The sequence below is a fragment of the Eschscholzia californica genome, unplaced genomic scaffold, assembly GCF_041429995.1.
Source record: "Eschscholzia californica isolate CP2 unplaced genomic scaffold, dmEscCali1.0.p SCAF_1, whole genome shotgun sequence".
Classification (NCBI taxonomy): domain Eukaryota; kingdom Viridiplantae; phylum Streptophyta; class Magnoliopsida; order Ranunculales; family Papaveraceae; genus Eschscholzia; species Eschscholzia californica.
Window position 1 is genome coordinate 27,013,724 of NW_028238198.1, and position 27,777 is coordinate 27,041,500.

Genomic DNA, 27,777 nt, shown 5'->3' on the forward strand with positions numbered 1-27,777 from the left:
TTGTATTCTATGTGTATTTATGTATGAGTAAAAACGAAAACATATGTTGCTTTAATGTTCCCAGAAAAATGTACTATTTCCAAAACTGAAAGTTAAGTGAGAGAAAGTGATATATATGTTTTGTATATTAACCCCCAAATCACGCTAAATTGATCCTAGAAAATATACTATTTCCAAATTTGAAAGTTAAGTGAGAGAAAATTGATTTGAATCGAAAAAAATTTACATAGTAAGAGAGAAAAAATTGATTTGGTTTCCAAATCTGTAAAGAGAGAGAAAATTGATTTGGTTACGATTTTTGTTTTGAATTGATTTGGAAATAGATTTGCTTTCCAAAACGGTTAGAAGATATAGAAAAATCAATTTCGGATTTATACGTTAGTTGCTTTAAATCCCCTAAATCACGCCCACATTAGAAACATTCCAAATTCACCCTGGAAAATTAAAAATCTCGTGATTTTTGTAGGAGGGACATGGACGGTAGTTCTCTCATAAAGAATGGGTTATTATGTCCATAATGTAAAAGGACTAAATATCCATGTTTTGGGAAGATTGGATCATAAACCTTTTTTGAATATTATTTTGGTCTATATACCCACGGACTCAAATTAATACGGTACAAATAAAAGTAGAAAGTATTTGATCTATTTAGAGTCATCTTCGAAAATGAAAGTTATCAAACACAACCTAATTTGGCCATAGTGGTGGACGAAGGTGCTTTGGTGATAGAGGTAATTAGGGATGGTTAAGAAAGAACAAGAGGGATTTGAGTGGAATTTATAATTTAATGAGGGTATTTTTGTCCTTAGTCGCATGTGCAATTCGCACATTTGAAACTTAACTCTGAGTTGACGGTTTTCGTCCATGTGGGGATGTAAATCAAAAGTTAAAAAAGAATGGGGTGTAGTCCTAATATTGATATAAGAGTGGGGGTCAATGTCAAAATCTCGGTAGAGAATTGTAAATCAAAAGTTTCTTCTTCTTCTTCAATAGTCAAGAGGTTTGAAGTCTTCTACTGGAGCAGCGTGATTTTGATCTTGCCACTCCACTTTATCATAATTCCAAGCTTTTCTCATACTCGGGTTAGTAACTACAAACCAAATTGCTGAATTTTCAGAGAGAGAGAGAGAGAGGCCTTTCGTTTCTAATGTATATTGTTCTCTGAATTCTTTGAAGTAGATAGCTCTATATTTCTGTTGCATCAACTTCAAATTTGAACTCATTTTCTCAGAAACTGTTTCTGGGTATTTGATTTTCATTCTTATATATGCAGGTTGCTTTTGTGTTTAGTACTTGAATTTTGTAATGTTCTGACCCATGACTCCAAATTTCTAAATCATCTGTCTTCTTTACAGGAAATTGTTAGGAGTCACTAATTGACCTAAAACCACAACTTCTTTGGTTTTCATGGTTTACCCTATATCAAGATCCATGAGGTTAGTCATGTTATTTCCTCAATGATTGCTGACCAATTAAAGTTCTAAGTATCTGAACTAAATAATTTCCCTTGATTTCTAGTATCCTCATTCTTGTTTAATCTTGATTGGAAGCAATTAGTATGAAGTGGGTTGTTGCTTATATGCATACGAGTTATAACTCGTGGCCGTAGGGCACAAACAATTCTATTTTGCACATTATGGTAATGAACATTTAATGAAGTCAAGCAAGTTTCACATTTGTGCGTATAATCTCACGAGTTTTACATTTGTGAGTGTAATACGGGAAGCGGGAAATTAGGCCTTATGGGAGTATGGATTGGAAGACGTCTAGATCCGAGCGGTAAATAGTAAAAGAAATTTGTGCAACTGCCTTGGCTGATCACATGATGCTCAAGAGAAATAAACGATTTTTATAGACTGATGTGTTATCTCTCTCTCTCTCTCTCTCTCTCTTATTCCTCTCTCCATTCGCCTAGATAAGAGACAGGGGGAGGAAGAGAGAGAAAGAGGGGAGAAAGGAGAGAAAGGGGGAAGGAGAGAAGGACGAAATAGAACGGAGAAAGAAATGAAGTTAGTCGCCGACAGATGGTTGGTTGACCCTTCCTGGTCGATGAGTCAATTTCAGATGAATTTTTATGAAGAAAAATATAGAGAGAGAAGTTGTTTTAAAATAAAGGGATACAAAAGAAAGAGAAAACCGGAAGTTAAAGTTAATTGACAGAATATACATTTCGGGGGTCATGTTGGGAAGCTGATCAACTTTGGATGGTCATTTTGGTGAGTTGGTCATATTTATGGGGAAAAAAAGAATACCCAAGGTTAGCTAAAATATAATTTCGTTTTAGCTCCCTACATTTTTCCTTAATTCTCAACTATCCCTTCTCCATCCATCTTTTATTTAGTCAAATCCGTTGAAGATAAGTAGAGGAGAGAGTATATCGACGATAAGTAGTCTTTTATGGCATAATTATAATTTTGTTCGAAGTTAAGGATATTATAATACATTGCATAACTAGAACTCTTTAGTGATGTACTTTAAGCTTTCAACAATATTACAATTAAGACATGAAAGACAAAAACGTTAGTTAAGAACATTCAATTACATAAATTTGGACAGTACTGTCTTTACTTTTACCTAAATCAAATCTGAACCGCTCGCTAGTTAAGAAAGATAAAAAATGCTATTTTTTTATACATCTACATATATGATATACTGGTTTAAGTTTTGAAACGTCTGTAAGTGTCAACATTTAATTTGTTTAGGGAAATAACCCCACTCAGACTAGCTGATTTTGGATCAAGCTGGGTCTTTGAGCGAAGAAGGCTTTATTCTTTCAAGTTCCCTAAAGTCCCTCGTCTGGTTGCCAAGGATAGTACAAGTACTAGTTGCTTTGGACTTGATCATTTAAACTACTATAGTTCAACTTTTACTTTGTTTAGTTCTTATTCTTATCAGATTTTGGAATTGCTTCTATCTCAATCTGGAAATGATCAAGAAGAAAATTTTATGATTTTGCAGGTGTTAATTTGGGGGGGCAATCCATGGTCCAAGTAGTTCAAATTTGGACAATCCTATATATATTCTTTCGTTCGTCATTCTTATCCAATTTTTGGCGAGGCTATTTATAATCTTTCTTCTCTCATCAGAAATTATTAAGACTAGTGGCCTTGCGACGAAAACTGCGTGGGCCGGAGCTGCTTATAACTTGATGCTCTATATCTTGGCAAGCAATGTAAGTCCCAATCTTCTTTTTTAGTTCAATTCATACCTGAATCTCTTAGTGATCATATATAAACTCTCTATTCTCATATATACTCTCAAAACTCCTCATTTTAAAAGCAACAGGAGCTTAATGGTACTTATTATCGGTTGAACGTCAAGCCTTCTGTTGGAAAAATGTTTGCAAGCTTGATAGTGAATCTTGCCGTGATGTATTTTTTCACTGTCGAAACATCAATAATCCAGATAGAGTTGGTTGGGTTGGATCAAGTAACATTACTGAGATATGCTATCCAAGCAATAATTTCGTCGAGTATGGGGTATACTATAACTTATTGACTCGTAAAGTTCCATCTTTTCCTTCTTTAAGAAGCTCTTCTACTGTCTATGGTGGGGTCTTCAGAGGCTGAGGTAATTACTATCATACCTTACCTATCTTTTCTTTACTATTGTTACACACTGTTTACATTCCTTACAACTTTGCCTAGTTTATATTCACTAATTGCATTAATATTTTAACACAACTGTGTATTTATAGCTTTATAGGAAATCCTTTTACAACAAGCAGTTGTATTAGTGAAAATTGTTTTGCCATCATCTCGGAAGTCATGGTTTAGTTCTTTGGGCTTTGCTAGTATGAAATGTGAAAGTGAGTTTCTTTACCTACAAAAGAGAACTACCAGGTCTGTACTATATTTTGAGCTTTCCTAAGAACCTAATAACTCAAATTTCTTGCTTATAAAGCTCTTGATCATCTTTGGGTTCTCCTTTAACAGTTATACTTGCAATCTATGACTATTCGAGTTCAAGAGTGGAGAATCAAGAGAAAAGACCCCGAGCAATTGATGCGACGTAGAGAAATACCATTAGATTTGAAGCATCAAATTCAGAGATACAATCAATCTACGTGGATGGCAACCCGATGTGTTGATCAAGAAGCTTTACTGGAAGACCTCCCAGTAGACTTCCGTCGAGACAGTAAATGACATTTATGCCTTGATCTCTTTCGACAAGTAAGCTTAGTATCTTCACTCCTTAACTGCCAGTCTAACTTTTTGGGTCATCCACACATCGTAAGCGCTCTCATTTGGTTTCGTACCCAAGCTTTTTTAACAAACCCAAAGTTTTGCATCTAAGTTTTGTTAACTTTGTGAACATCCAACTCAAAACCAACTGATCGCGAGTGGGCAGGTCCTATATGTTATTTTCTTGATCATGAGTCTTCTCTTTGTCCATACAGGACTATTCTCACACATTCGCTTACGTGCGGCATTCATTGAGCCTATAACGTGTTTTTTGTTGGGTGACTTGGAGCACGTGTAACACGTTTGGCCCTAACTCTGGTACCATGATAAGTTTGTGGACATCCAACTGAAAAACAATTGTCTATAAGCCTATAACTAGTGAGGCCCTTGATATTATAATCTTGACCATGAGACTTACCTTTGTCCATATGGGACTATTCTCACAAGTTTGTTGCAGACCAGCATTCTCCCCTCGGTTACTAGTACAGTTTGTTTAGCTGAATTTTGGGTGAGAAATGAGTTTTATATAGATGTAAACAGCAATAGCATGAACAGGGTTTGAGCTTTGCCTAAAGTGACCTTACTGATGTTTTTTCTTTTATGTGAGAGAAACACATACCGCTGTTTGAACAGATGGAGTAGAGGATGTTAGACGCAATATGTGAGAGATTAAAGCATGTTCTATGCATACAAGGTACATACATAATACGTGAAGATCCTGTCGATGAGATACTATTTATCATCATCGGCCATCTCGATTCTTACACAACTAATGTGGACGGACCGACTTCTTCAAGTCATGCCGTATTGGGCCTGGTGAGTTTTGTGGAGAGGAACTAGTAACATGGGCACTTGAGCCGCATCCAAGTACCATCCTCCCATTGTCAACTCGTACATTTGAAGGCTATATCCGAAGTAGAAGCATTTGCCCTCATTGCAAACGATATGAAGTTTGTAGCTTTTCAATTTCGGGGACTTTTTAACGAAGAACTTAGGGCGTAAACGTCGTTCCTACTCACCCCAATGGAGGACTTGGGCAGCATGTTGCATACAAACTATGTGGCATAGAAGGAAGCAGTCTGGACGCGAAACAAAACCTAAAGAAGAGCAAGGGGACATACCGAGCAGGGGGAAGCCTAGTAATTTGTGCAGCTAATTCTACATCAAACTTAATGGGTTAAAACAAGGGCAGATTCTAGCATGGAAGTGTACATAAGCCCTCCCAGCCCAATTTTCCGGAGTGAAGGTAACGGACTTGTCTTAGGATTAGTTCATTATATATACATTAGCTGGTATAACTGTCGCATTTGTGTTACTTACAGTACTTTGATTTATCTTTTATCATCGTTTGAGCTCCTAATAATCAAATATATAAACTACAGCTAAATCTTAGTCAGATTATGATGTTTAAAAATAAATTACTACCTTAGAACTGCGTTGGGTTTCATATATCCGAAGCTTTCTTCACTAATAAGTAGCTCTCAGAAACAAGTACCATACAATGCGGAGAGTTTATATGCCATTGTAAAGCTTGAGGCATGGCACTAGCCTCACGTCGTGGTGGCCGTTCTTTCTTTGAACGAAGGCTGAAAGGACTACAAGTTAGCTGTATTTAACTGGATATCCTCATTCTAAAACTCTTCACTCCACTAAAAGCATATCCAAAATTTATACCAAATAATCAATCAATTGATGGGAAAGACTTTAGATTTGATACACTCTTTAATAGTTGGTTCAAACATATTTGTGCCTACAATCTACAAGGAATGGACGAATAAAGGGGAATTAAATAAGAAACTCTCTGATATATGATATATAGATACTCAATAAATGAGAGGATTATAGAAATCAAAGTCATCACTTATAGGAGGGTATTTGAAATTAACTTCTATACTTGTATGTCTATTAGGACTAGCACTCTTGTGTATCTTTGGTGACCTTTCGGCTCCTTTAGTAATATTTAGTTTCCTAAAACAACAAATTTATTTAAATTATATAGAAGAAAAATAATAAAACCAATATTAGAGAAACTACACAAATATAAAAATTATATTTAGATCTATAAATTTTGATTTACATTTCAGATATAGAAATTATATAAATATAAAAATAGTGATTACAGCATTATTACAAATACCCACAGAAGATCTTTCTCATTAAAACAGGCTAAAACCAAATACGTCCTACCCTTTTTCCCTTTTTGACTACTCACTGTTGAAATGTACTCTTAAATTACAATTGTTGAACAACACCAAGTAACTAAGAAACTAGGTGTTCGTTAGTACTGCTCAATGGAAGTTGAATATGATGAACAAGGGAAGACAAAAGAGTCCCAAGAGACTAAATTACTATACAGTGTCTTCTCTGTTGACCATCTGGTAGCAAACAAAAAGATATTTGATCCTCAAGGACCTGTAATTCGAAAATGGAACAACGTTTTCTTGTCGATATGTTTAGTTTCTTTGTTTGTAGATCCTTTATTCTTCTTCTTGTTCGTTAATCATGAAGAGATATGTTATGATCTTGGAAATGGCCTTAAAGTAATCCTTATAATTTTGAGGTCTTTGGCTGATATATTTTACATAGTTCAGATTCTTGTTCGGTTTCGAACAGCTTATGTTGCTTCTCCGTCTGGTGCTATTGGGAGAGGAGAGCTTGTTGTAGACCCCTTGAAGATCGCTTTAAAGTACTTAAGTAAGGGATTTTGGCTTGACGTCCTAGCTGCATTACCTCTCCCACAGGTATATTTCAAGCTTCTCTTATATTTATTTATATCAGAGTTCTTGAAAACTCAGTTGAAAACGGGCAAATTACTCATCTCGGGTTATTCGGGATTAGAATCAGCCCAAGTCAAATCCCAAGCAGATCCCTTCCCAAATTTCTTAGTCAAACCTCAAACTGTTTACTTCTTATTCTTGTAATTTAGGTGTGTTTTTCTAATTTGCAGGTAATAATTTGGGGAATATTTCTCGATCCAAGTGGACCAAGCATGAGTTCTGCAATCAATGCTCTTCGATTCTGCATCTTTATTCAATATGTGCCAAGGCTATTTATTTTCTTCCCACTCTCATCATATATCATTAAGACAAGTGATCTTGTGACAAAGAAAGCATGGGGTGGAGCGGCTTATAACCTGATGCTTTACTATATGGCAAGCAATGTAAGTTTCAAACATCTTCGACCTATTCGTTTTGTTTCTAAGCTTGAGAAAGGATCATGAAAACTTTTTTATTTTCCTCATTTTGAAGGCAATAGGAGCTTGTTGGTATCTCTTATCGGTTGAACGTCAAAAACAATGTTGGAGCGATGTCTGCCATCTTAATAGTACATCCTGTACTGATGATTTTTTCGACTGTCAAAAAGTGAATAATCACGATAGAATTAGTTGGTTTAGATCTACTAACATCACTCAGATATGCGATACAAAGAATAATTTCATTCAGTATGGTATATATGAACCTTTATTGTCTCGGAATCTTACATCATTGTCGTTCCAGAGAAAGTACTTCTACTGTCTTTGGTGGGGTCTGAAAACTTTGAGGTAAAGCTCTATGACTTGGTTAGCCTTGATAATTTGACAATATCAATCTTGTCGGAATAGTGTGTGAAATCTGAATCAATTTGTGCAGCTGTGTGGGGCAGAATCTTCAGCCAAGCAGTTACCTCGACGAAAATTGTTTTGCTGTTGCCGTTATGATCCTTGGTTTGGTGCTTTTTACTATGCTTATTGTGAATATGAAAGTAAGTTTGTTTACCCATTTCATCTCAATATTTAAGCTTTAAAAGTATCATATGGGTTCTTATATTTCCTTAAGCCGGTTCAAAATTCAAATGATCATCTCGTTTTCTTGTTGTATTGGTAGACATACTTGGACTCTACGTCAGTTCGGCAAGAGGATTGGAGAATCAAGAAAACAGATACTGATCAATGGGTACAGTATAGACAACTACCAATGGAATTGAGGAATCGAATTAAAAAATACGATCAATTCAAGTGGATGACAACAAGGGGTGCTGATGAAGAAGAGTTCCTCAAAGAACTCCCAGTGGACATTCGTCGAGATGTTAAACGACACTTATGTCTTGATCTAGTTAGACAAGTAAGCATGATTTCTCTGCTTTTCAACTACAAGTCTAAAGGTCCGAAAGAGAAGTAAAAGGGATGTACAACAGTACAAGCATGATTTGCTATGGACTAGACCAAAATACGTACTCATATTTTTCTATTTCACTTTCTGTTGGTGAATGAACCAGGTACCGCTGTTTGATCAGATGGACGAAATGATGTTAGATGCAATATGCGAAAGACTAAAACCTGCACTATTTACTCAAGGTACATACTTAGTACGCGAAGATGATCCTGTCGATGAGATGTTATTTATCATCAGTGGGTACCTTGATTCATTCACAACCAACGGCGGCCGATCAGACTTCTTTAATTCATGTCGACTTGGGCCAGGGGACTTCTGTGGAGAGGAACTATTGACATGGGCACTCGAGTCATGTTCAAGTTCAACCCTCCCATTGTCTACTCGTACAATCAAGTCTACATCTGAAGTTGAAGCATTTACACTTCCTGCTGAAGATTTGATGTTTGTTGCTCGTCAGTTTCGTGGGCTTGACAGTAAAGAACTTAGACACAAACTTAGATTCTCCTCGCCCCAATGGCGAACTTGGGCAGCGTGTTACATTCAGGCAGCGTGGCGTGGGTTCAAAAAAAGGAAAGGGTGCGGCGTAGTTGGAGGCAAGAAAAGCCCGATGAGAAGCGAGGAGGTCCCATTGCCATTGGTTCCTCGTCCTAGTCAGATCAGGCTGTGGCAGGGCAAATTTTCCTAGGAGAAGCTTAAAATTGAAACGCTCAAACCCCAAATTTGGGAGTGAAGACCAGGACTCTCTACTTGAGATTAATCCAATTCATGAACTACTTAGTTTCTTTCTTTGTTAAGTGACAGTTTCTATTCTGGATTTTTTGGGTATTTATTCTCATATATGTCCATTGATTACATGATTCAAATCTGGATGATAGACTGCAATGGAATAGACTTGAACCCTAGACTTCTCAATATTTAATTGGGAGGTGACCTTCAAGGTGATTGAATGTGTGCCTCTCATTATGGTGGAAGCTCTTGTACAAGATTTTGTTCGTGGGGATGGTTTCACAAGTCCACCCAAAAGTTCTCCGTCTTGCAAAATACGATTCGCACTTATAAGTCATGCTTTGGATATTTTCCCAAGCAATTCGACACTATAGCGTTTTTACAACAAAGATGAGTTTTTTTTTGAATTGTTTAGCGTGTGCCTCGAACCCTTGACCTCTAGGTGGAAGATTATACCTCTTACCACTCCAAAGATGAGTTGTGCTTGACTCTAGTACCACTTGTGGAAACCCAAGCTGACACATTGACAAACAATGTAAAGTTTCAGGATGTTGGAAAGAATTCCAAAAGACCAATAACCTTTTGAGATAGAGAAATTGTTATTTATTGTATTGAATGCCTAAAATTTGTAGAGAAACTCCTTTATACAGTAGTAGGTTACTGTAACCCTATACAACTTCTAATTAAAAGACTTAAAAAAAATGAAATTTCGGAGTCCCGTAGATAAGAAATTAACAGAAAATAAAAATAATTATAAGAAAGTCGTTCTGAGAGCCTAAAGGATGAAATTTGACCCAATATTAATCAGTATTTGAAGTTAAGGATCTTGGAAGAACGTTACTTTGCATCAACGTTTTGAATTTCTTCAATTTTGTGAGATTCTGAATGGGCAACTTCGATTTTGACACTTTAAGCTTATGTTTTCATTCATTGGGAGAATTACTGAAACTCCCCAATTCTGATAATGCGTTTACTGAAACCCCCTTTTATTAGTAATTACTGAAACCCCCCACTTTCGTTAGATTTGACGGTATTGTGCCGTTAGAGAAAGTGAAATGACCAAAAGACCATTTACTAAAACCGGACCTAATTAAAGTGGGGGAAATAGGGCGCCTTCGACTAAAATGTGGGGCGTTTATATCACTGAAGTGTCTTCTCCCTCACGGCCTCACGTACTGAACCTAAATCGTTCATCTCCTCCTCCCTAGTGAAACCAGACGAACTCCCACCTCCATGAAACGATCTCCCTTGCTGAAACTAGACGAAGACAAATCAATAAGCACACTTTCCGAAGATAAACCACTCAAACCACCCCTCAGATCACCACCCAAACCACCACTCCATCTTCACTTGACCAGCAATTTGGCCGGAAAGGCATCGAATTTACACAATCCAGCGACACCCCAATTGTCCAACTTGCTGTTAGAAATGGAAATTCTCTTTCTCTTCGAATACCCGACGGTCTAGTTACCTCCTACAAACCAAATTTTTTTGGAAAGATGATGGTTATGAAGAAGTTCTTTATACTGTACCTGGTCCTGTTGGTTCAAATTCTATTAGGTGGTATTGGTTTAGTCCTTAATGATGTTTCTGAATCAAATTCAATAGTCACACCTATATGTAATACGGCTCAGTGGGTCGTTAAAGACATTGATTCTGACTCCATTGATGCTCTTCAGGTACTTCAATTATATACCATAACCATCTTAGTGAAAACAAGAAACAAAAAACTCAAATTTTCTTGGATTACTCTGTTTTTTCGCTTATTTATATCACATTCACTTGTGGGTATATTCGTTCTTCTCTGTTAGTATATTTCGATCTCAATTATGGGTTCTTCTAATTTCGGTTCGAGAAATTTTATTTGAGCTATTTTGTTTGCTGTTGCAGGTGGAGTTGAGTTGCAGTAATGGAACTCTTGACATAACTTACATTATTTCTGAAAACTAGAAGTATTCAATTAACATTCATAGATTTCTCTTATTACTAACCAAGATTACATACTTCCCTTTATATAGAAGGAATGAAAACAGAAAAGATAGAAAAGAGAATTATGGTTAGTTAATCCTAACTAACTTTACATTAACAGAAAACCTCTCTTAACTAACTGTCTAATCTGTCACATGTGTGACTTACACGTACACCTTGAGTGCCCATATCATACTCTTTGAGTCCAGCTTCTATTCTTCTTCATCTATCGGCAGCCTCTTTATCTCTTCACTCTTACATCCCCCCTCAAACAGATGTTTCAAGTTCGGAAGAAACATAAGTTTGTGTCGAATAGTATCAAAAAGAGAGAACAACAGTCCTTTTGTAAAAACATCAGCAAGATTCCTATCAGAAGCAACAAATTTTACTTCAATGGTCTTCTCTTGAACTAAATCCCTGATGAAATGAAGATCAATTTCCACATGCTTTGTTCTTGCATGAAAAACAGGATTATAAGCTAAGTACTTAGCTCCCATATTGTCACAATATAATGTCATTGGAAATTTGACAGAGACATGAAGTTCCTTCAATAGATAGGACATCCAAAGCAGCTCAGAAGTAGCCAAAGACAGTGCTCTATATTCAGCTTCTGTGGAAGATCTAGACACTGTCATTTGTTTCTTAGAAGACCAGCAAACTAGAGTGGTGCCTAAGTATATGCAATAGCCACTAGTAGATCTTCTAGAGTCTGGACAGCTACCCCAGTCTGAATCTGAGTAGCCACTAAGTGTAGAAATATCACCAGGAGAAATACTTATGCCAGCTCCAATTGTGCCTTTGAGATACCTCAGAACTTTCTTGAGCAGCATAAGATGCACTGATGTTGGTTGGTGCATAAATTGGGATAGATAGTTAACTGCATATGTCACATCTGGTCTTGTCATAGTAGCATATTGCAGCCCTCCAACCATGCTTCTGTAAAAGAGAGGATCATCAACCAAATCCCCATCTAACTTAGAGACTCTTTTGCCAAATGAAACAGGAACCAAGCTTGGTTTGCATTCAATCAAGCCTGCTTTGTTGAGTAATTCAACAATATATTTAGTTTGAGTGAGCTGAAGAGAAGCAGAAGAAGAAGACCTCAAGACTTCTATTCCCAAGTGATGGGCCTAGAAAGTTTCCTAAATAGGTCACCACCCGCAAGTGCACGGGCGTCAAGTGATAATTCCGGTAAGTCCGGTTCGTTCCTCAGGGACTAAGTGAAACTATCCTAATACTTAGAAGTAACACGATTTTTGTTTTTGAAAATTGTTTTTGGTGATAGAAATAATAAAATATTAAAACGATTAAAGGAAATGAACTCAAATGGGGGGAGGTACCTAGGATTTTAGAATTCACACATACAATCACTTTTAAGAGCAAATAATTAGACAAATTGAATCTCTCTTTTTATAACTCAAAATTCAAGATAATGAACTACCCAAAATTTCGGAAGATGTTTTCGTTAAAATGTGATTGATATTCATAAATAGTAATTGTTTTATTTTGAAAAACAAATCTCTAAACTATTGGCTATTAATCGGTAAGCATACACCATCAAAGAACTTAATCTAAGTATGGTGTATCAAACTAAAAATATAGACAACGAAAAGAAAATAAGTTTAGCTAATTAAAACAACCTAAGCTTTTAAGCACGATCAAGAGATTTAGTCATAAAAGAATATGTTTCTAAAAGATCAATACGGTTTCATCATAAACCCTAGCAAGAGAAGTTAGTAAGAAATAATCATCAAGATAAAAACTAGTTAGCAGAAGGAAAAAATAAAAATTGGATAAACTTAATTTTTCTCACTGTTTTCCCACTGTAAGCCAAACACTCCTTAGGAGAAAATGATTTTCCAGCACAATTTTCGAGGCAAACATAGTCTTCTTCTCCACTCTTTATCTCTTTCTTTCTCCCTCTCTACTGTTGAGTTTAACTTGATTTCATGAAGACCAACTAATTTGAATAAAAAGATTTATAAAAGATGTAAAATTGAAAAACAAATTTCTCTCAATACATTAACCTCTCTCTCTTCCTCTCTCTCTCTGTAATTTCTCTCTCTCTCACAAAGAATGAAATACAAAAAAAACAGAAAAGAAGTAGATGATGATAATGGTGTTCTGGTTTTCTGTTCAAGCATTGATACTCTCTCTCTCTCTCTCTCTCTCTCTCTCTCTCTAATGTTTCTGTTCTAGTTGAGCTCTTGAGAGGGTTTGACCCCCAAATCCGAGATATCCCTCTGATGATGATTCCTCCCTGTTTTATAAGAAAAGAAAACTCAATTCGATTTCTCCAAAATCCTTCTTTCTGTCAAAATATATCTTCATAATCTTCCATCCAAAACTAACTTCTTCATATATCTCTTTGACCTTTAAATCAATCTTCTTTCCAATCTTGCTGTTCTTTCCCAAATCATCCAAGATCTATCTTTATTATAGAAACAGAGATAAGAAAGAGATAATATTGGAATTTTCTCTGACTTTAGAATATCTAGTCGACCAAGAGAAGGGATCATTACTACTGTAAATAGAAGATATCTTCATGGTCTCCAATGGAATCCTCCTTCCAATCGAATCTGTTTCTCTCTTACTTTCCATCTCTAATTTTGTTTCCAACCGAGAAAAAGAGAGAAGAAAAAAATTATGTTCCTCTTTAACCTATCCAGTCAACCGAGTCTCTCGTACTCTGTTTTAATCTTCCAGCCGAGAGCTCCATCTCTCTAACTTTCTCAATTCAATCACTCCTGCTGAAAATAACAATAGAGATAAATCTTCATCAATCTTTCCCTCTTATTTCTATGTTTGAAATATCTTCATCTCTCTACTAGCATTTTGAATATCTCCAGCTTTCCCTTTCTAAAATACCAATTAATTTCTTATCCTTTATTTCCTTCTTCATGCTTTATCTCTCTTTAAAGAAAGATTTGAATAATATCTTTCTCCCTCTCATTTCCTTAATAGTAGTAGTCTAGTAGATAAGAGAGAATACATGAGTGAATATGAGAGAAAGTGGGAAGAAGACTTGCCATAAATCTGGGCACCAATCCACGAGGTGTCACGTGAATGCTGTTATGTTGATCAGTTTTGCTACCTCTAAGGCACATCAATATTTGATGAGGTGAATGTCCAAACGATGGATCTGTCCGCACCGTGCCATGTGTCAAGCAGATTCGCGCTGGGGCGCTGAAGATTAGAAATGAGATGCACCGAATCATAGTATAATGAAATCCAGAGAGCCACCCAACATGCCCGAATTACTACCAACCGCTCATTTGACCGTCCATTTTCTGAGCTGATCACCCGCCACATGTCCTATTGGTGCCCACTATTGTACCGAAATATTCATCTCTCCCTCCGGATTTGCAACACATGCCCTTCTTTGACTAAAGCTTTGACTTGATTTATTTTTCGCATCCGGACTCTGTTTTGACTTCCGTTTTCGCCTATTGATTCGTCTTGGACTCTACTTCTCAACCGGGTACTAAAGTCGACCAGGAATAGCATAACCAACAAATGACCAAAATGCCCCTCAATTGTGTCTTTCTCCCGATTTTAGCAATTTTTCGCAACGAACTCCGTAAAAGACACCTGGAAAAGAGAAACAAGTAATTCATGAGAGTAACTGCTCGAAATAGACTAATTAGCCCAAATTAAGAGATTCAAATGAGGCATCTTCATGACTCATCACCAAGAAATAATGAAGATCCCCTAACTGTTTCATAGCAAATTCCTTTCCCAAAGCAGCCACTAGGGAGTTAATCAACTTCAAACTTGATCCAGTTAAGATGATATCATCAACATATAATAGAAATACCAACATTTGACCATCAACATACCATACAAACATAGAGATATCAGAGCAGCTCTTAGTAAAACCCCATTTGACAAGATAGGAAGCTATTCTTGTGAACCATGCTCTTGGTGCTTGCTTGAGTCCATATAAGGACTTATGAAGATGACAAACATAGTCTGGAAACTGAGTGTCAATGAAACCAGCAGGTTGTTTCATATAGACATTTTCATGTAAGTCTCCATGAAGGAAGGCATTAGATACATCAAGCTGAAGAATTTTCCAATTGTTTGTCACAGCCAATGTAAGGACAACTCTGACAGTTTGGATTTTGACCACAGGACTAAAAGTCTCTTGATAATCAATTCCTTCTTGCTGAGCATATCCTTGAGCAACAAGTCTAGCCTTAAACCTCTCTAAAGAACCATCAGACTTGTACTTTACCTTAAACACCCACTTGCTTCCAAGGACATTCATAGAAGGTAACTTAGGTGTTAATGTCCAAGTGTGATTAAGCATAAGTGCTTCATATTCTGCTTTCATGGCTTGACACCAATCAGCAGACTTGGCTGCCTCTTTGTATGATTTGGGTTCCATGATAGGAGAAGAATTAGCCAAAAAAGAGGAGTCTAGGATATATGGAGATGTGGAGAGAGCAACATGATCAGGAATGATCTTTGGTTTAGAGATACCACTTTTAAGTCTGGTTTGCATAGTATGAGAATTTGTAACTGGTTGGGAAGATGAAGAAGCATGAGAAGATTCTGAAGTAGAATTTGTGGTGAGGGGAGAAGCTACTTGTACTTGACTAGAAGTGGACACTACTTCCTGGTCAGTCAAAGGATAGTCTATATGATATGGAGCAGTATAAGGATCAGTGCTAGCTGGAAGTGGTAGAGGTAAAATGGTATAGGTTGTACCAGGATCAGTAGATGAATACTTCAAAGTATTGCCTTTTTCAGCAAAGGGAAAGCTATACTCATCAAAAATCACATGTCTAGAGACATATTCTTTGTGGGAATCCAAATCCATGCACTTGTAGCCTTTATGAATAGGGCTATAACCAAGAAATATACATTTTGCAGATTTGGGGCTGAGCTTATCACTTTTAGTGTTTCCCAAATAAGGATAACAAGTTGTTCCAAAGACCTTAAGCATGGCATAATTTGGACATTTGTGAAATAAAACTTCATAAGGAGTAAGGAAAGAGAGTACCTTACTAGGTGTTCTATTTATGAGGTAGGTTGCAGTAGAATAGGCATGGAACCAAAATTCCTTAGGCAAGGATGCTTGAAATAGCAATGTATTTCCCATTGAAGTGATATGTCTATTCTTTCTTTCAGCTTTCCCATTCTGTTGGGGAGTATATGGGCATGAGCTTCTAAACAATATGCCACACTTACTCAAATGTGCCTGAAATTCTCCCTTTGCTAATTCTGGTGCACCATCACTTTGAAAATACTTGATGGGAGTAGAAAGCAACCTTTCATAGTGTCTCTGGAAATGTTGAAAGCAACCCAAACTCTCTGATCTTAGCTTCATAGGATAGATCCAAAAGAAATGACTATAGTCATCCATGAAGAGAATGTAATATCTGATGCCAGACTTAGTTGACACAGGTGCTGGTCCCCATATGTCACAATGGATGAGCTCAAGTGGTTCATGAGTGACACTATCAGATGAAAGAAAAGGGAGTCTCTGACTCTTTCCTAGTTGACAAGATGAGCAAATACCATCAAGATCTTTTGAGGACAGTTTAATCTTGTCATTCTTCTCCAAGGCAAAGATTATATCCTTGGAGGGATGCCCAAGTCTATTATGCCAAACTTTGGCTGAAGCTATGACAGAATAAGCTTCTTCAGAATTATTGGTGTAGCTATCATAAGGACTCATTTGGAAATCAATGCTATACAAATTGTTCACCATAGGTCCATCTGCCAATATCTCTTTGGACCAAAGATCTCTAATAAGAAACCCCCATGGCAGAAATTCAACACTGCAGAAATTTTCTTTAGTGAACTTGGAAATAGAGAGAAGGTTCTTCTTAATACTTGGTACATGTAACACCTTTTTGAGCTGAAAAGAGTGTGTACCTGTACTAACAGTAGCTTGGCCTGTACTATCAATGTCCAAGCATTTTCCATTTCCTATCATAACACCATTGGCACCAGTATAGGAAGTACTAGAAAGCAGATTGCTCTTAGAGTGGGTCATGTGGCTTGTGGCCCCAGTATCAGCAATCCATTTCTTATCTTTTTCTTTATGACAGGTCAAGTGAACTTCTTCAAGATTAGGTGCAGAAAGATGCCCTCTTGATGTAATGTCTAGTGCTGATTGTGACATTTCAACACCATAGTGTGCCTCTTCTTCTTCTTCTTCTTCTCCTGTTTCTTGGACCTCCACACCTTCCTCATAGTCATCTTCGTGTTCTGTTTCTTGTAAATGTAAGTTTGCAAAGTTTCTTTGAGGGGTTTTTGGATAGGGTGAGTCTGAGAAATCCCTAAACCTCATGCGACATTGTCTTGCTGTATGACCCCATTTATAGCAAATGGCACAAGGAATAGTGGTATAGTCAAAGAAATTAGTTCTTGATTGTGAAGAAGAAGAGGAAGGAAAAGGGTTATGTCTGGGTTGAGGTCTTTGACCAAAACTGGAATTTGACATTTGGGGTTTCTGATTTGAGAAAGATGGTTTTATAACCTTCTTATTTGGGAATCTTTTAACAAAATAGGACTCATCTTCAACATTGGTATCTTGTTCTTGAAGCCAATGTTCATGATGAGTTAGCCTACTTCTTAGTTCAGCAAAATTAAGAGTTCCTTCTCTATTTTGAATAGTAATCACGAATTGAGAGTACTCTTTTCCAAGACCTTGAAGAGCAATTCTTGCTAATTCAGAGTCACTTACCTTATCATTTACTGCCACAAGAGAATCAGCCAGATTCTTAATCTTACTTAGGTATTCTGAAATGGAAGCAGCCCCTTTCTTAATATTTTGAAGCTTGTTTCTCAATGATGCTTTCTTGGCTTCAAATTCTTGAAGAAATATCAACTCAAGATATTGCCAAATTTCTCTAGCTGTTTTTAACCCTAATATATCTGAAGCTATAAAATGAGAAATGGTGGCTTTGATGCATGCTTTAACAAAACTATCATTCTTTCGCCATTGAATGTATGTGGGATTAACAACATCTCTACCCCCAATTACTGTTAATTGAGGAGGTTCTTCATAAGAACCATCAATATAACATATCAAATCATTGCCAATTAGGGCATTTTCAATTTGATCTTTCCAAACTAGGAAATTAGAACCATCTAACCTAGCTGAAATCAGACTGGTAATATTAGGATTGTGGGAATACTGACCTAAATTCGTAGTTGGAGCATGAACAGTGGCTCCAGGATTTTCCATTTGAAGAAGACAACGATCTCTGATTCGTTGATTGCAGAAGATTCAACAGCTTCTTTGTAAAGATTGCGTCTCTGATTCTTGGATGACAGAAGAAGCAACTCACTTTTGAATAACAATGGTCCCAATTAGGTTTTCTCGAATCGTGATTTGGTGAATTCGAAAAAAATTCTAGGGCTCTGATACCATGAAAACTAGAAGATTCAATTAACATTCATAGATTTCTCTTATTACTAACCAAGATTACATACTTCCCTTTATATAGAAGGAATGAAAACAGAAAAGATAGAAAAGAGAATTATGGTTAGTTAATCCTAACTAACTTTACATTAACAGAAAACCTCTCTTAACTAACTGTCTAATCTGTCACATGTGTGCCTTACACGTACACCTTGAGTGCCCATATCATACTCTTTGAGTCCAGCTTCATTTCTTCTTCATCTATCGGCAGCCTCTTTATCTCTTCACTCTTACAATTTCATTGTATCCTTTGAGTATGGCAACAGCAGTAGTAGTTAAAAACAACGGCAAAAAGCCCGTAAATTTAACGAGTGCTATTTTGAGTCATTTAAAATTTAAAATGAGAGGTAAATCTGCAGTTCAAGGACTTAAAGGTTGTTCATACTGTACTCATCCACCATTATCTTCGACCTTCGAAATCTTGTCTCCTGTTGAAACAATGAAACCTGACGCTTCTTCGGGTTGGTTTTCTAGTCCTGAACCTGAACTTAAACAAGGTTTATGGGCAGTAGAAGATAATCTATTCACAATGTTGAAGAACAAGTTTAGTAGAGTTTATACTGCACCTCCTACTGAAAGACTAAAGAGAATATATAGAACTCCGCCTTCGAAATATGAAACGATCGATCAGGTAAACACTTTCTTAGAATTCTCATTTTTTCCGACTTCTATTTTGATAGTTTCGAGTATTTTTCATCATTTTGGGTGTTTCATAGATCAATTTGCTTTGTTTTCTCTTCGTTTTTCAGGGTCGAGAACTTCTATTTAGGATTATAAGGATGGGTTATGATGATATTTACTTGTCAAGTCCCGGTTCTTTCCACGAAAAATATGGAAAGACTATTTTATTTGTACGGGTCCTGTGTCTATGTCAGTGCCCGTAGTTGTGAATCCGGGCGAAGCTTGGCGGCGGCAAAAGTTATTGAGCATGACAATTTGTAATTAACATATAAAATCATATATGAATGAATTGGTTCATTATAATCAACTAAATCTTTTGTTGAAAGAATGGTCAACCAAATTGAAATGTAAACCTGAAGTCCTAATAACAATGTCATTCAAATTTGATCCAATTCTCTACCCTGGTTCTGGTATGTGTGAAATCGTTTTTGAAGTTGTGGTCGGTGAAATAACGAAGAAAAACTACTTCGTTGAACAAGAACTTCAAGCGCATTTTAGTGTCTAATTTTCGATGTTATAACTAAGTAGAACGTAATTACTAATAGAAGCGGGGGGTTTCAGTAAACAGATTATCAGAAGTGGGGGTAAAACGTAAGAGGGCAAAAAAGTAATATTAAAAATATCAAAGTTAAATCTAACGAAAGTGGGGGGTTTCAGTAATTATTAATAAAAGTGGGGGGTTTCAGTAAACGCATTATCAGAATTGGGGGGTTTTAGTAATTCTCCCTTCATTCTTTGCAACATCACTTTATTTCTATAGATTTCTCAGTGAAAGCTTCTACATCACAAGCTGCAGTAGTTGTTAATATCACATCCGTTTCCGACAACATATCGTCCATACGTCGGTTCTGCGAGGGCATCACAAAAGCCTCAGACACTTGGTTGCCAACGGGTTGACCGTGTTGACATAAACTTCAAAACCTTCGATCTCAAATAGTGTGGTCAATAGCTCGTGTCGGTCCGGAAACAGACCGGCATGACCCGTTTATAAGGCAATGCGGAACGTCGCGTGTCGTGTCGTGCCGACCCGTCATGGGTCAAGCGTGCCGTGGTGGGGTTGGAATTTTAAGCTCCCTGATCGTCAACCACAACACGTTAAGAACGGAAACACGATCCGCCACGGCCCACGACATTCCTAACCCGCCACGCTAACCCGTTAGAAACTGGTACTTAATTTACAAATATTATTGTAATTTTGTTGAAAATAGTTATTAATTAATAAAATTAATAGTTAATGAAATTATTAAGTAATAAAATAAATATAGATTCTAAAGTTTAAACAAAGACCACAACGTTTGACTTGAAAATTATTTAGTGCTTCCTCTTGTTACGTTTGGCAATAGCTGACCCAATAGCCACGACCCGACACAGCAACGACCAAAACCGTCACGGAAACGGCACGACAACGGCTGGACCGTTGCTATGGGCCGTTTTTGTTCCCAGACCTTGTGGTCTAGGCACGACACGGCTTAAAGCCGTGCATAGCGTGGTCGTGGCGTGTCTAACACGTCACGGTCGTCTAACACGTCACGGTCGTCTAACGGGTCGTGTCGTTGGCCACCACAAATCTCAAATTCGATTCTCAGAGGAAGTGGAATCTGTTGTTATTAAATTTGAGTTATTAAAGGTATAAATAATAAATACGTTTGTTGGGCATTAAGCTCTAGGTAGTTGAGCCTTAGACCCCTTTAATTATTGATTTAATTTAGGTGGTTATCGTGCTTATCACATCTTGCTGATGCATGAATACCTTGTAATGACTAACTTAGATAGAAGTCGATTTCTCTCTCAATAAAAAAAAAAGTCATACATCATATGTAAGGGCTAAAGATTACAGAATCGAGTTGTTCTTGTCCCCAGCCTTTGGTGCAGCGGTTCGACACCCTCTTAAGCCCATGAGGTCGTGGGCAAGGGCGAGCTAGGATTTTAAGTTAACCCGGGCTAGCCGAAAAGTACTAACAGAGCAAAAAAATTCATTTCAGATCTGTACACACCCATAAATAGTATTCTAAAATTTTACGTCAGAAATAAAATCTACGTGAAATTTTCGTTAATAGTTTAAGGGTTATTTTCCTAATGGCCCCCAACTTTGTGACCAGCTTCCCGCCTGACCCACTACTTTACGAGAAATACCCATATGGCCCCCTTCCGTTATAACACCGTTACTCTCTCTCTTCCATTTCTTTTCTCTCTCCTCCAGCATGTGTTTCACTCTCTGCCACCTCGTTAAAACCAGCCACATCATCGTCTTCACCGGCAGGGTCGCCGGCCGGTCAAATTTTCGTCCGGCGACCTTCAAACTTTTTTTTCTTTCTCTCTCTCTAAAAAAAATTTAAAAATTCTCTCCCTCTAAACTCTGGCGAAGGGAAACCTTCGCCGGAGCTAGGTCTGTTCATCACGAACAGACCAGATCAGGGTCTGTTCAGATCAGGGTCTGTCCGTGATGAACAGACCCAGGTATGTTCATCACGAATAGACCACGATCTGGTCTGTTCATGATGAACTTACCTAGCTCCAGCGAAGGTTTCCCTTTGCCGGAGTTTAGAGAGAGAGGAGAGAGGAGAGAGAATTTCAATTTTTTTTTTTAGAGAGAGAGAAAAAAAAAGTTTGAAGGTCGCCAGCCGGCGACCCTGCCGGTGAAGACGATGATGTGGCTGGTTTTAACGAGGTGACAGAGAGAGAAAACATGCTGGAGGAGAGAGAAAGAAATGGAAAAGAAAGAGTAACGGTGTTATAACGGAAGGAGGCCATATGGGTATTTCTCGTAAAATAGGGGGCCAGGCGGGAAGCTGGTCACAAAGTTGGGGGCCATATGGGTATTTCTCGTAAAATAGGAGGCCAGGCGGGAAGCTGGTCACAAAGTTGGGGGCCATTAGGGAAATAACCCATAGTTTAATTTAAAAAAAAATGATCATTAAGAGTGTATAATATGCAAGTGAGAATGGGAAATTTGGGGGCAAAATTTAAAAAAAAATTAACTATTATTTAAAAAATTAATCACTAAAAGTTTATAATACGCATGTGAGCGGGGAATTTGGGGACAAATTTTTTTTAAAAAAGTTAACCATTAAAAGTGTATAAAGCTGGAGGTAACACAAAAGGAAGGGTCAAAATAGCATGTGGTTCAGAAATAGGGGGGTATAAGTTAGGACCAAAAGTGAAGAATATGTATTGTAAGGGGCCAATAAGCAATAAATTCAAAAAGTAAAGAAATAAAGAAGTTGGGACTCGAACCCTTGATGTAGTATGTGTTGGTGCAGGGAGCAACCACCCTGGCTATCACTCAAATCTGTTGGAGATTTACATCCAATAATTTAAAAACCTAATTTGGGCCCCTGGCTGCAGGGAGGGATTGCCCCCTACATAGCTCTGCCCTTGGTCGTGGGATCAAGTTTCGGTAGAACTCATGGAAGCAATTTGTCATCAAACTTTATCCAATATAATTTAGGTTATAAATAATATTTGTTTTAGACCTCTTTCGTGCTATTTGGCTTTAGGCCTATTTGATTCATAGTTTAAATTGACGTTTCATGGATTGAACAATTGATAGTTCATTTCCCCCCAAATATTCAATTTCTTTTCAGCACAACAATTATAATTATTAATAGCAATTTAGGGTTTCATTTTCTCAAATCAAATTGCCTAGAGCAAATAATCAACATATAATCCATAAATTCTGCAACTTTACTGCAAGCTCCCCTGTAAATTCCTTGAATAGGAAAAATCCATGGGTATTTCCAGAGATTCATGAGTTGTTCAATCTGAGATCCAACTTTCACCCATAGTCAACTTAATTAAATTTGTTCTCTCTCTAAATTTCTCATTAAAATATCCATAATTTAATGGACCCTTTATAGTGGCTTCTTGAGATACATTAATGGTGTTTAAATTATGAAAGGTTTGCTGGAGAGAGAGAGAATTCTCTTTCGGATTCTTCTCCATTGGATATTGTGTCATAAATTAGGGTTCTTGGGAATTGGTTTTACTGATTTAAGTTTGAAATTTAGGGTTCCTGGGGATCTGGGTTTTGCTAAGGTTTGAGATTCTGAGAAAAGAAAACAATGGGTTTTTAATCGTTACTGTCTCTGGGTTTGCACGAATTTGTTCTTCGATGAAGATACTAGAAAATTCATGGATTCTGGGTGTCGGTTCTGTCTGAATTCATTTAAGTCAGGTTTAGGGTTGTAGGTCAAATTAGGCTTCGATTTAGTAATATTTAACTTCAATCTCTATTTTGAATCTTGGGTTCTGTAATTCTTTCATTAATAAATGAAAATTTTGCATTTGATCTTCATAGGGTTCTTGAGATTGGGTAATAAAAAATTAGGGTTTTTTCTTCAATTATAAAACCAAGTCCAAGTAGAAGCAAGTAGATCAGATCTTTAATGGCTATGAGGGTCAAAAAAGTAATTATTCAAATAGGGTTGGAAGATTAACAGTGAAAAAAACGCTGGTTTACCCACTTTTTCGCCATTAAAACCGGCTTTTTAATGGTATCAAAGGAGGCAAATTTATGAGCAAGTAGTATTGAAGATAACGTTTTTTGTACTCTGTTTTTTTTCATTTTTTAAGTTTTAGTTTAAACTTTGAAGTGTCAACCCCATGTGAGCTTTGATGCATTTTCTTCATGGGTTTCTTCCCCTTCATATAAAAAAGTTGGCACATGATCCATAGCTCTTCAAACTTAACAAAACCCCCTTCTCTTCCTCTCTCTAACTTAAACAAAAACCCATCTTTTTCTCTCTACATTTCTCATCTTGGTTGATCTCTCAAAACCCTCTTTCTCTTACTAGTTTATGCATTGATCGTGAGTCCTCTTGAGAAGACTAAATCATGTCTTTGAAATTTCTTGAACAACTTTGAGACTATTTTTGAGCCTAAAAAGTTTATAATTTTACTCAATGGGTGGTTTAGCTCGAGCTCCGAATACGAAGAATGGAGAGTATTTGGAAGGGATGATCAATGAATATGTTAATGGAAAAGCAAAATCAAGAACTCAAAAGACTACTCGTCTCGTTGCTACTCTTACTTGTTTACAATTTGCCTTTGCAATTTACGCGACATTTCTTATATACTATATGAGTCCTACTATAGATTTACGTTCCGAAGCTACTAAAATTGTTCAACATTGGAAACAATTCATCGTTCCACCTAGACAATATCAAGAACCTTCTTTCATTCTTGAATCTACGAATCCTTCATTAACTATAAGTGAAGTATGTGAACATGAGAAGATAGATTTCGAACAAAAGAAGTCAAATGATGTACAAATGATAAAGTTGAAAAGAGAGATATATGATGAAGTATTAGAGTTTCAAAGTAGATCATTTGGGACAGAAACACTTAAAGAACTCATGGAAATGAAGTCGAAATGGAGCTTAAAAGGTCCAAATACCCCGAAAATCACAGTGATTTTGAACCATTTTAAGAGGAAAACACTTTGTTCTCAATTAGACTCCTTACTTCATCAAACTCTTCCTTTTCATAACATTTGGGTGCTTTCATTTGGGAGCCCGAACGAGCTCTCGTTGAAGAGAATAGTCGATAGTTATAACAATTCACGAATAAGTTTTGTAAGTTCTAGTTATGATTTTAAGTATTATGGAAGATTTCAGATGGCTCTTCAGACGGAATCCGATCTTGTTTACATTGTTGATGATGATATGATTCCTGGCAAGAAAATGTTAGAGATATTATCTCATGTAGCAGGAACAGAGAAGTATACGAACTCAGTATTGGGTAGTATAGGGAGAATCCTGCCTTTTAGACAGAAAGACTATACATTCCCAAGTTATAGGAAATTTCGATCGAAAGAAGCAGGACTTTATTTGCCTGACCCTGCTTATGATATCACTGTCGATAAAATCGTTCAAGTAGATTTCCTTTCGAGTTCTTGGTTTCTATCAGCAGACCTTGTTAAGACACTTTTTATTGAAACTCCTTTCACTTTCATGACAGGAGAAGATCTGCACCTCAGGTATGTCTGGTTTATTATGGTTCTGCCTCATTATCTAAGTTGGTGTTGTTTGTTTCTTCATATTCAGATGTAAGATCTGACTCGAGATCTGAATTGACTCGAGTTACATTTCAGTATGTTAATTTTTCATCTGACTTGTTTGAATGACTGAATCAGACTGATTTTGGGTCTTTTGAGTCCGACAAAAGATAAGTTTGAATGAACTGATTGTATGAAAAGAAACCTGACTATTGTACCTCTGACTAAAATAAAATAGACTCAGATTCAGACAAGTCAAGCTCAGACGAGTCAGACTGAGACATTTAGACTAATCATTATGAATCTAAACCTTGCAGCTATCAGCTTCAAAAGTACAGAGGAGCGGGTTCGTTTGTTCTTCCGGTTGATCCACGAGATAAAGAAACTTGGGGTGATAGTGAACATAGGCTTGCTTATGTTTCTGAAACCACAGTAATTTTCAAAGATGTTGTTCAAGTTAGAGACGATCAATGGTGGCGAGCGCTTTCAACGGGCTATGTGACCCAATGGGCTTCGATGCACCCTCAAAAAATAGACGCGATTTTTTACGCACATTCTTTAGAAGAAGTTAAAGCATTCGTTCCACTTCTTGAAAAATTTAGGTCGACAATCGGTAAAAAGGCGTATATTGCCATTTCAGGTGGCAAGTACTGTCCTTGTGAAGAAGCTGCAACTTCCCTAAACTGGCCTAAAACAGTTTGCAGAGAAAGAAGATTCAAGATCTTTGATTTAGGAATTGGAGCTCTTTCTGGGGTCTCTGACTCTGAAGTCCCTATAGTACAAGCTGTGTATTCAAGTATGAAAGGATTGATCAAAATTCATAACCCAAGTGTTATTATCACATTATCTGATATAGATCAAAATGTCAAGAAAGCTCTAAAAATGGCAGCAGAGACTAATGGGAACCAAACTACATTGGTTCTTCTTCCAAAGTCCTCTGTGTCTAAGGTACTCTGGATGGCTGATCTTCGATCTTCGGCGTTGCCAAGTAAGTTCAAACTCTTTGGATTTTTTAGTAGTTTATGGTTTAGAGTTGTTTGTAACTTTAGTTAATGAATCGAAAATTTTATGTTATATGCAGATTGGAATAAGATGAGAATATCTATAAACATAATAACCCAAAATCGTCCATCTTCTCTTACTCGGCTTCTTAAGTCTTTAAGTGATGCTTACTATCTTGGGGATGAGATATCTTTGAGCTTCAACATGGATAGTCAAGTTGATGCAGAAACTATAAGGTTAGTTAACTCATTTGAATGGGTTCATGGGCCCAAGACACTTCGAAGAAGAATCATTCAAGGAGGACTAATTCGAGCGGTTAGTGAAAGTTGGTATCCGTCATCTGACGATGATTTCGGCCTCTTACTTGAAGATGATATTGAAGTTTCTCCTTATTACTATTTATGGATCAAATACGTCTTGTTAGCTTACCACTACGACCCGCAAGTTTCCCTCTCCGAGCTTTCCTCAATCTCTCTTTACACTCCACGAATAGTCGAAGTAGTAAAAGAAAGACCAAAATGGAATGCAACAGAGTTCTTCAAGAATATCCATCCAAATACACCATATCTTCACCAATTACCTTGTAGTTGGGGAGCTGTTTTCTTCCCAAAACAATGGAGAGAATTCTATGTTTATATGAACATGAGATTCACCGAAGACGCGAAGCAAAACCCAGTTCAAATTCCGAAATCTAGAACTAATGGATGGCAAGCTTCATGGAAGAAGTTTTTGATAGATATGATGTATCTAAGAGGGTATGTTAGTATATATCCAAATTTTCCGAATCAGTCAAGCTTTTCGACTAACCATATGGAGCCTGGAGCTCATATTAGTGCTAAAGATAATGCAGTTAAACATAACAAAGAAGATTTCGAAGTGCCATTATTGAAAGACGATTTTCGTGGGTTTTTAGGAGGAGGAAAATTACCACCAGCTTCAAAATTACCATCTTTGAATCTTTTCAATCAACCAGTTTCTTTGAAGGGATTGAAAGCAGCAGGAGCTAAACTAGGCCAAGATGTGATCAAATGCAAGGAAACTGATATAGTTATCGTCAATCATGAGACGGGTTTGCCTAGCCATTGTGCTAAGATTTGACTTCAGAATTGTTGTTAATTTTGATTGAATATTCTTTGTTTTCAAACATACTAATCAGGATAAAAATCCTTCATTTTTCTTTTATCTTAGGACTATTAGGTTCATGCTATAAAAAAACACTAAGAAATCAAAGGATATAAGTTTTTTCTTTTTTGAGTGAATTACAATCCAAGAAAAGATAAATGGTTATTCTTGAATAGGGGAAATATATATAGACAAAATTCGGGAAGGTCCTAAAGTTCATGAAATGTAATTCTAATGGAAAAATTCATTGGAAGATAATCATGTTTTTCTATTATTTTGATTTAAGAATGTGAAAGTTCCGCCAACAGAAATTACCAAAACTATACTATACTTATTACCAAGAATACAAAACACAAACTTTTTTACGAATTTCAAACATGTAGAAATCAATGCAATCATGACATGGGACGTGTGAATTTATGGGGACTATATTTTGTTAAAAAAATTGCAAAAATCTTAAATTGAAAGTTGAATTCTAAGAAATGATGGATCTTTTTAACAAACATA

The 27,777-nt window shown here is 36.8% G+C and overlaps 2 protein-coding genes and 1 pseudogene across 14 annotated transcripts; all 3 read left to right on the forward strand.

Annotated features, from left to right (window-relative positions):
* Positions 1-949: 949 nt before the first annotated feature.
* Positions 950-9,237, forward strand: LOC147565622 (protein CNGC15b-like). 13 transcript variants are annotated; one of them, XM_086652117.1, is made up of 13 exons: positions 950-1,082; positions 1,356-1,436; positions 2,959-3,172; positions 3,280-3,570; positions 3,698-3,842; positions 3,936-4,172; positions 4,400-5,430; positions 6,798-6,925; positions 7,132-7,344; positions 7,433-7,725; positions 7,814-7,925; positions 8,048-8,284; positions 8,439-9,237. In XM_086652117.1, the coding sequence occupies exons 7-13, from the start codon at positions 5,385-5,387 to the stop codon at positions 9,018-9,020; spliced, it is 1,611 nt and encodes a 536-aa protein (XP_086508243.1). In that variant the 5' UTR covers positions 950-1,082; positions 1,356-1,436; positions 2,959-3,172; positions 3,280-3,570; positions 3,698-3,842; positions 3,936-4,172; positions 4,400-5,384; the 3' UTR covers positions 9,021-9,237. The 13 variants fall into 13 exon arrangements, with proteins under 13 accessions (XP_086508243.1, XP_086508252.1, XP_086508245.1 ...); XM_086652126.1 differs by having other exon boundaries at positions 3,286-3,570; positions 3,698-3,808; positions 6,776-6,925; XM_086652125.1 differs by having other exon boundaries at positions 1,011-1,273; positions 3,286-3,570; positions 6,776-6,925.
* Positions 9,238-10,185: 948 nt separating this feature from the next.
* Positions 10,186-19,412, forward strand: LOC147565623 (photosynthetic NDH subunit of subcomplex B 2, chloroplastic-like; annotated as a pseudogene).
* Positions 19,413-23,030: 3,618 nt separating this feature from the next.
* Positions 23,031-27,590, forward strand: LOC147565624 (uncharacterized). The gene is made up of 3 exons (XM_086667898.1): positions 23,031-25,128; positions 25,464-26,134; positions 26,228-27,590. Exons 1-3 carry the CDS (start codon positions 24,053-24,055, stop codon positions 27,244-27,246), a joined length of 2,766 nt encoding a protein of 921 aa, XP_086524024.1. The 5' UTR covers positions 23,031-24,052; the 3' UTR covers positions 27,247-27,590.
* Positions 27,591-27,777: the final 187 nt, after the last annotated feature.

What these genes read in the sequence shown, in the direction of transcription:
- LOC147565622 (XM_086652117.1), top strand. Translation starts at nt 5,385, where the DNA reads ATGGAAGTGTACATAAGCCCTCCCAGCCCAATTTTCCGGAGTGAAG. An exon ending in CCCAATTTTCCGGAGTGAAG is followed by an intron (nt 5,431 to 6,797) that starts GTAACGGACTTG and finishes GGTTTCGAACAG; the next exon opens with CTTATGTTGCTTCTCCGTCT. An exon ending in GTCTTGATCTAGTTAGACAA is followed by an intron (nt 8,285 to 8,438) that starts GTAAGCATGATT and finishes TGAATGAACCAG; the next exon opens with GTACCGCTGTTTGATCAGAT.
- LOC147565624 (XM_086667898.1), top strand. Translation starts at nt 24,053, where the DNA reads ATGGGTGGTTTAGCTCGAGCTCCGAATACGAAGAATGGAGAGTATTTG. An exon ending in GGAGAAGATCTGCACCTCAG is followed by an intron (nt 25,129 to 25,463) that starts GTATGTCTGGTT and finishes TAAACCTTGCAG; the next exon opens with CTATCAGCTTCAAAAGTACA. An exon ending in TCGATCTTCGGCGTTGCCAA is followed by an intron (nt 26,135 to 26,227) that starts GTAAGTTCAAAC and finishes TGTTATATGCAG; the next exon opens with ATTGGAATAAGATGAGAATA.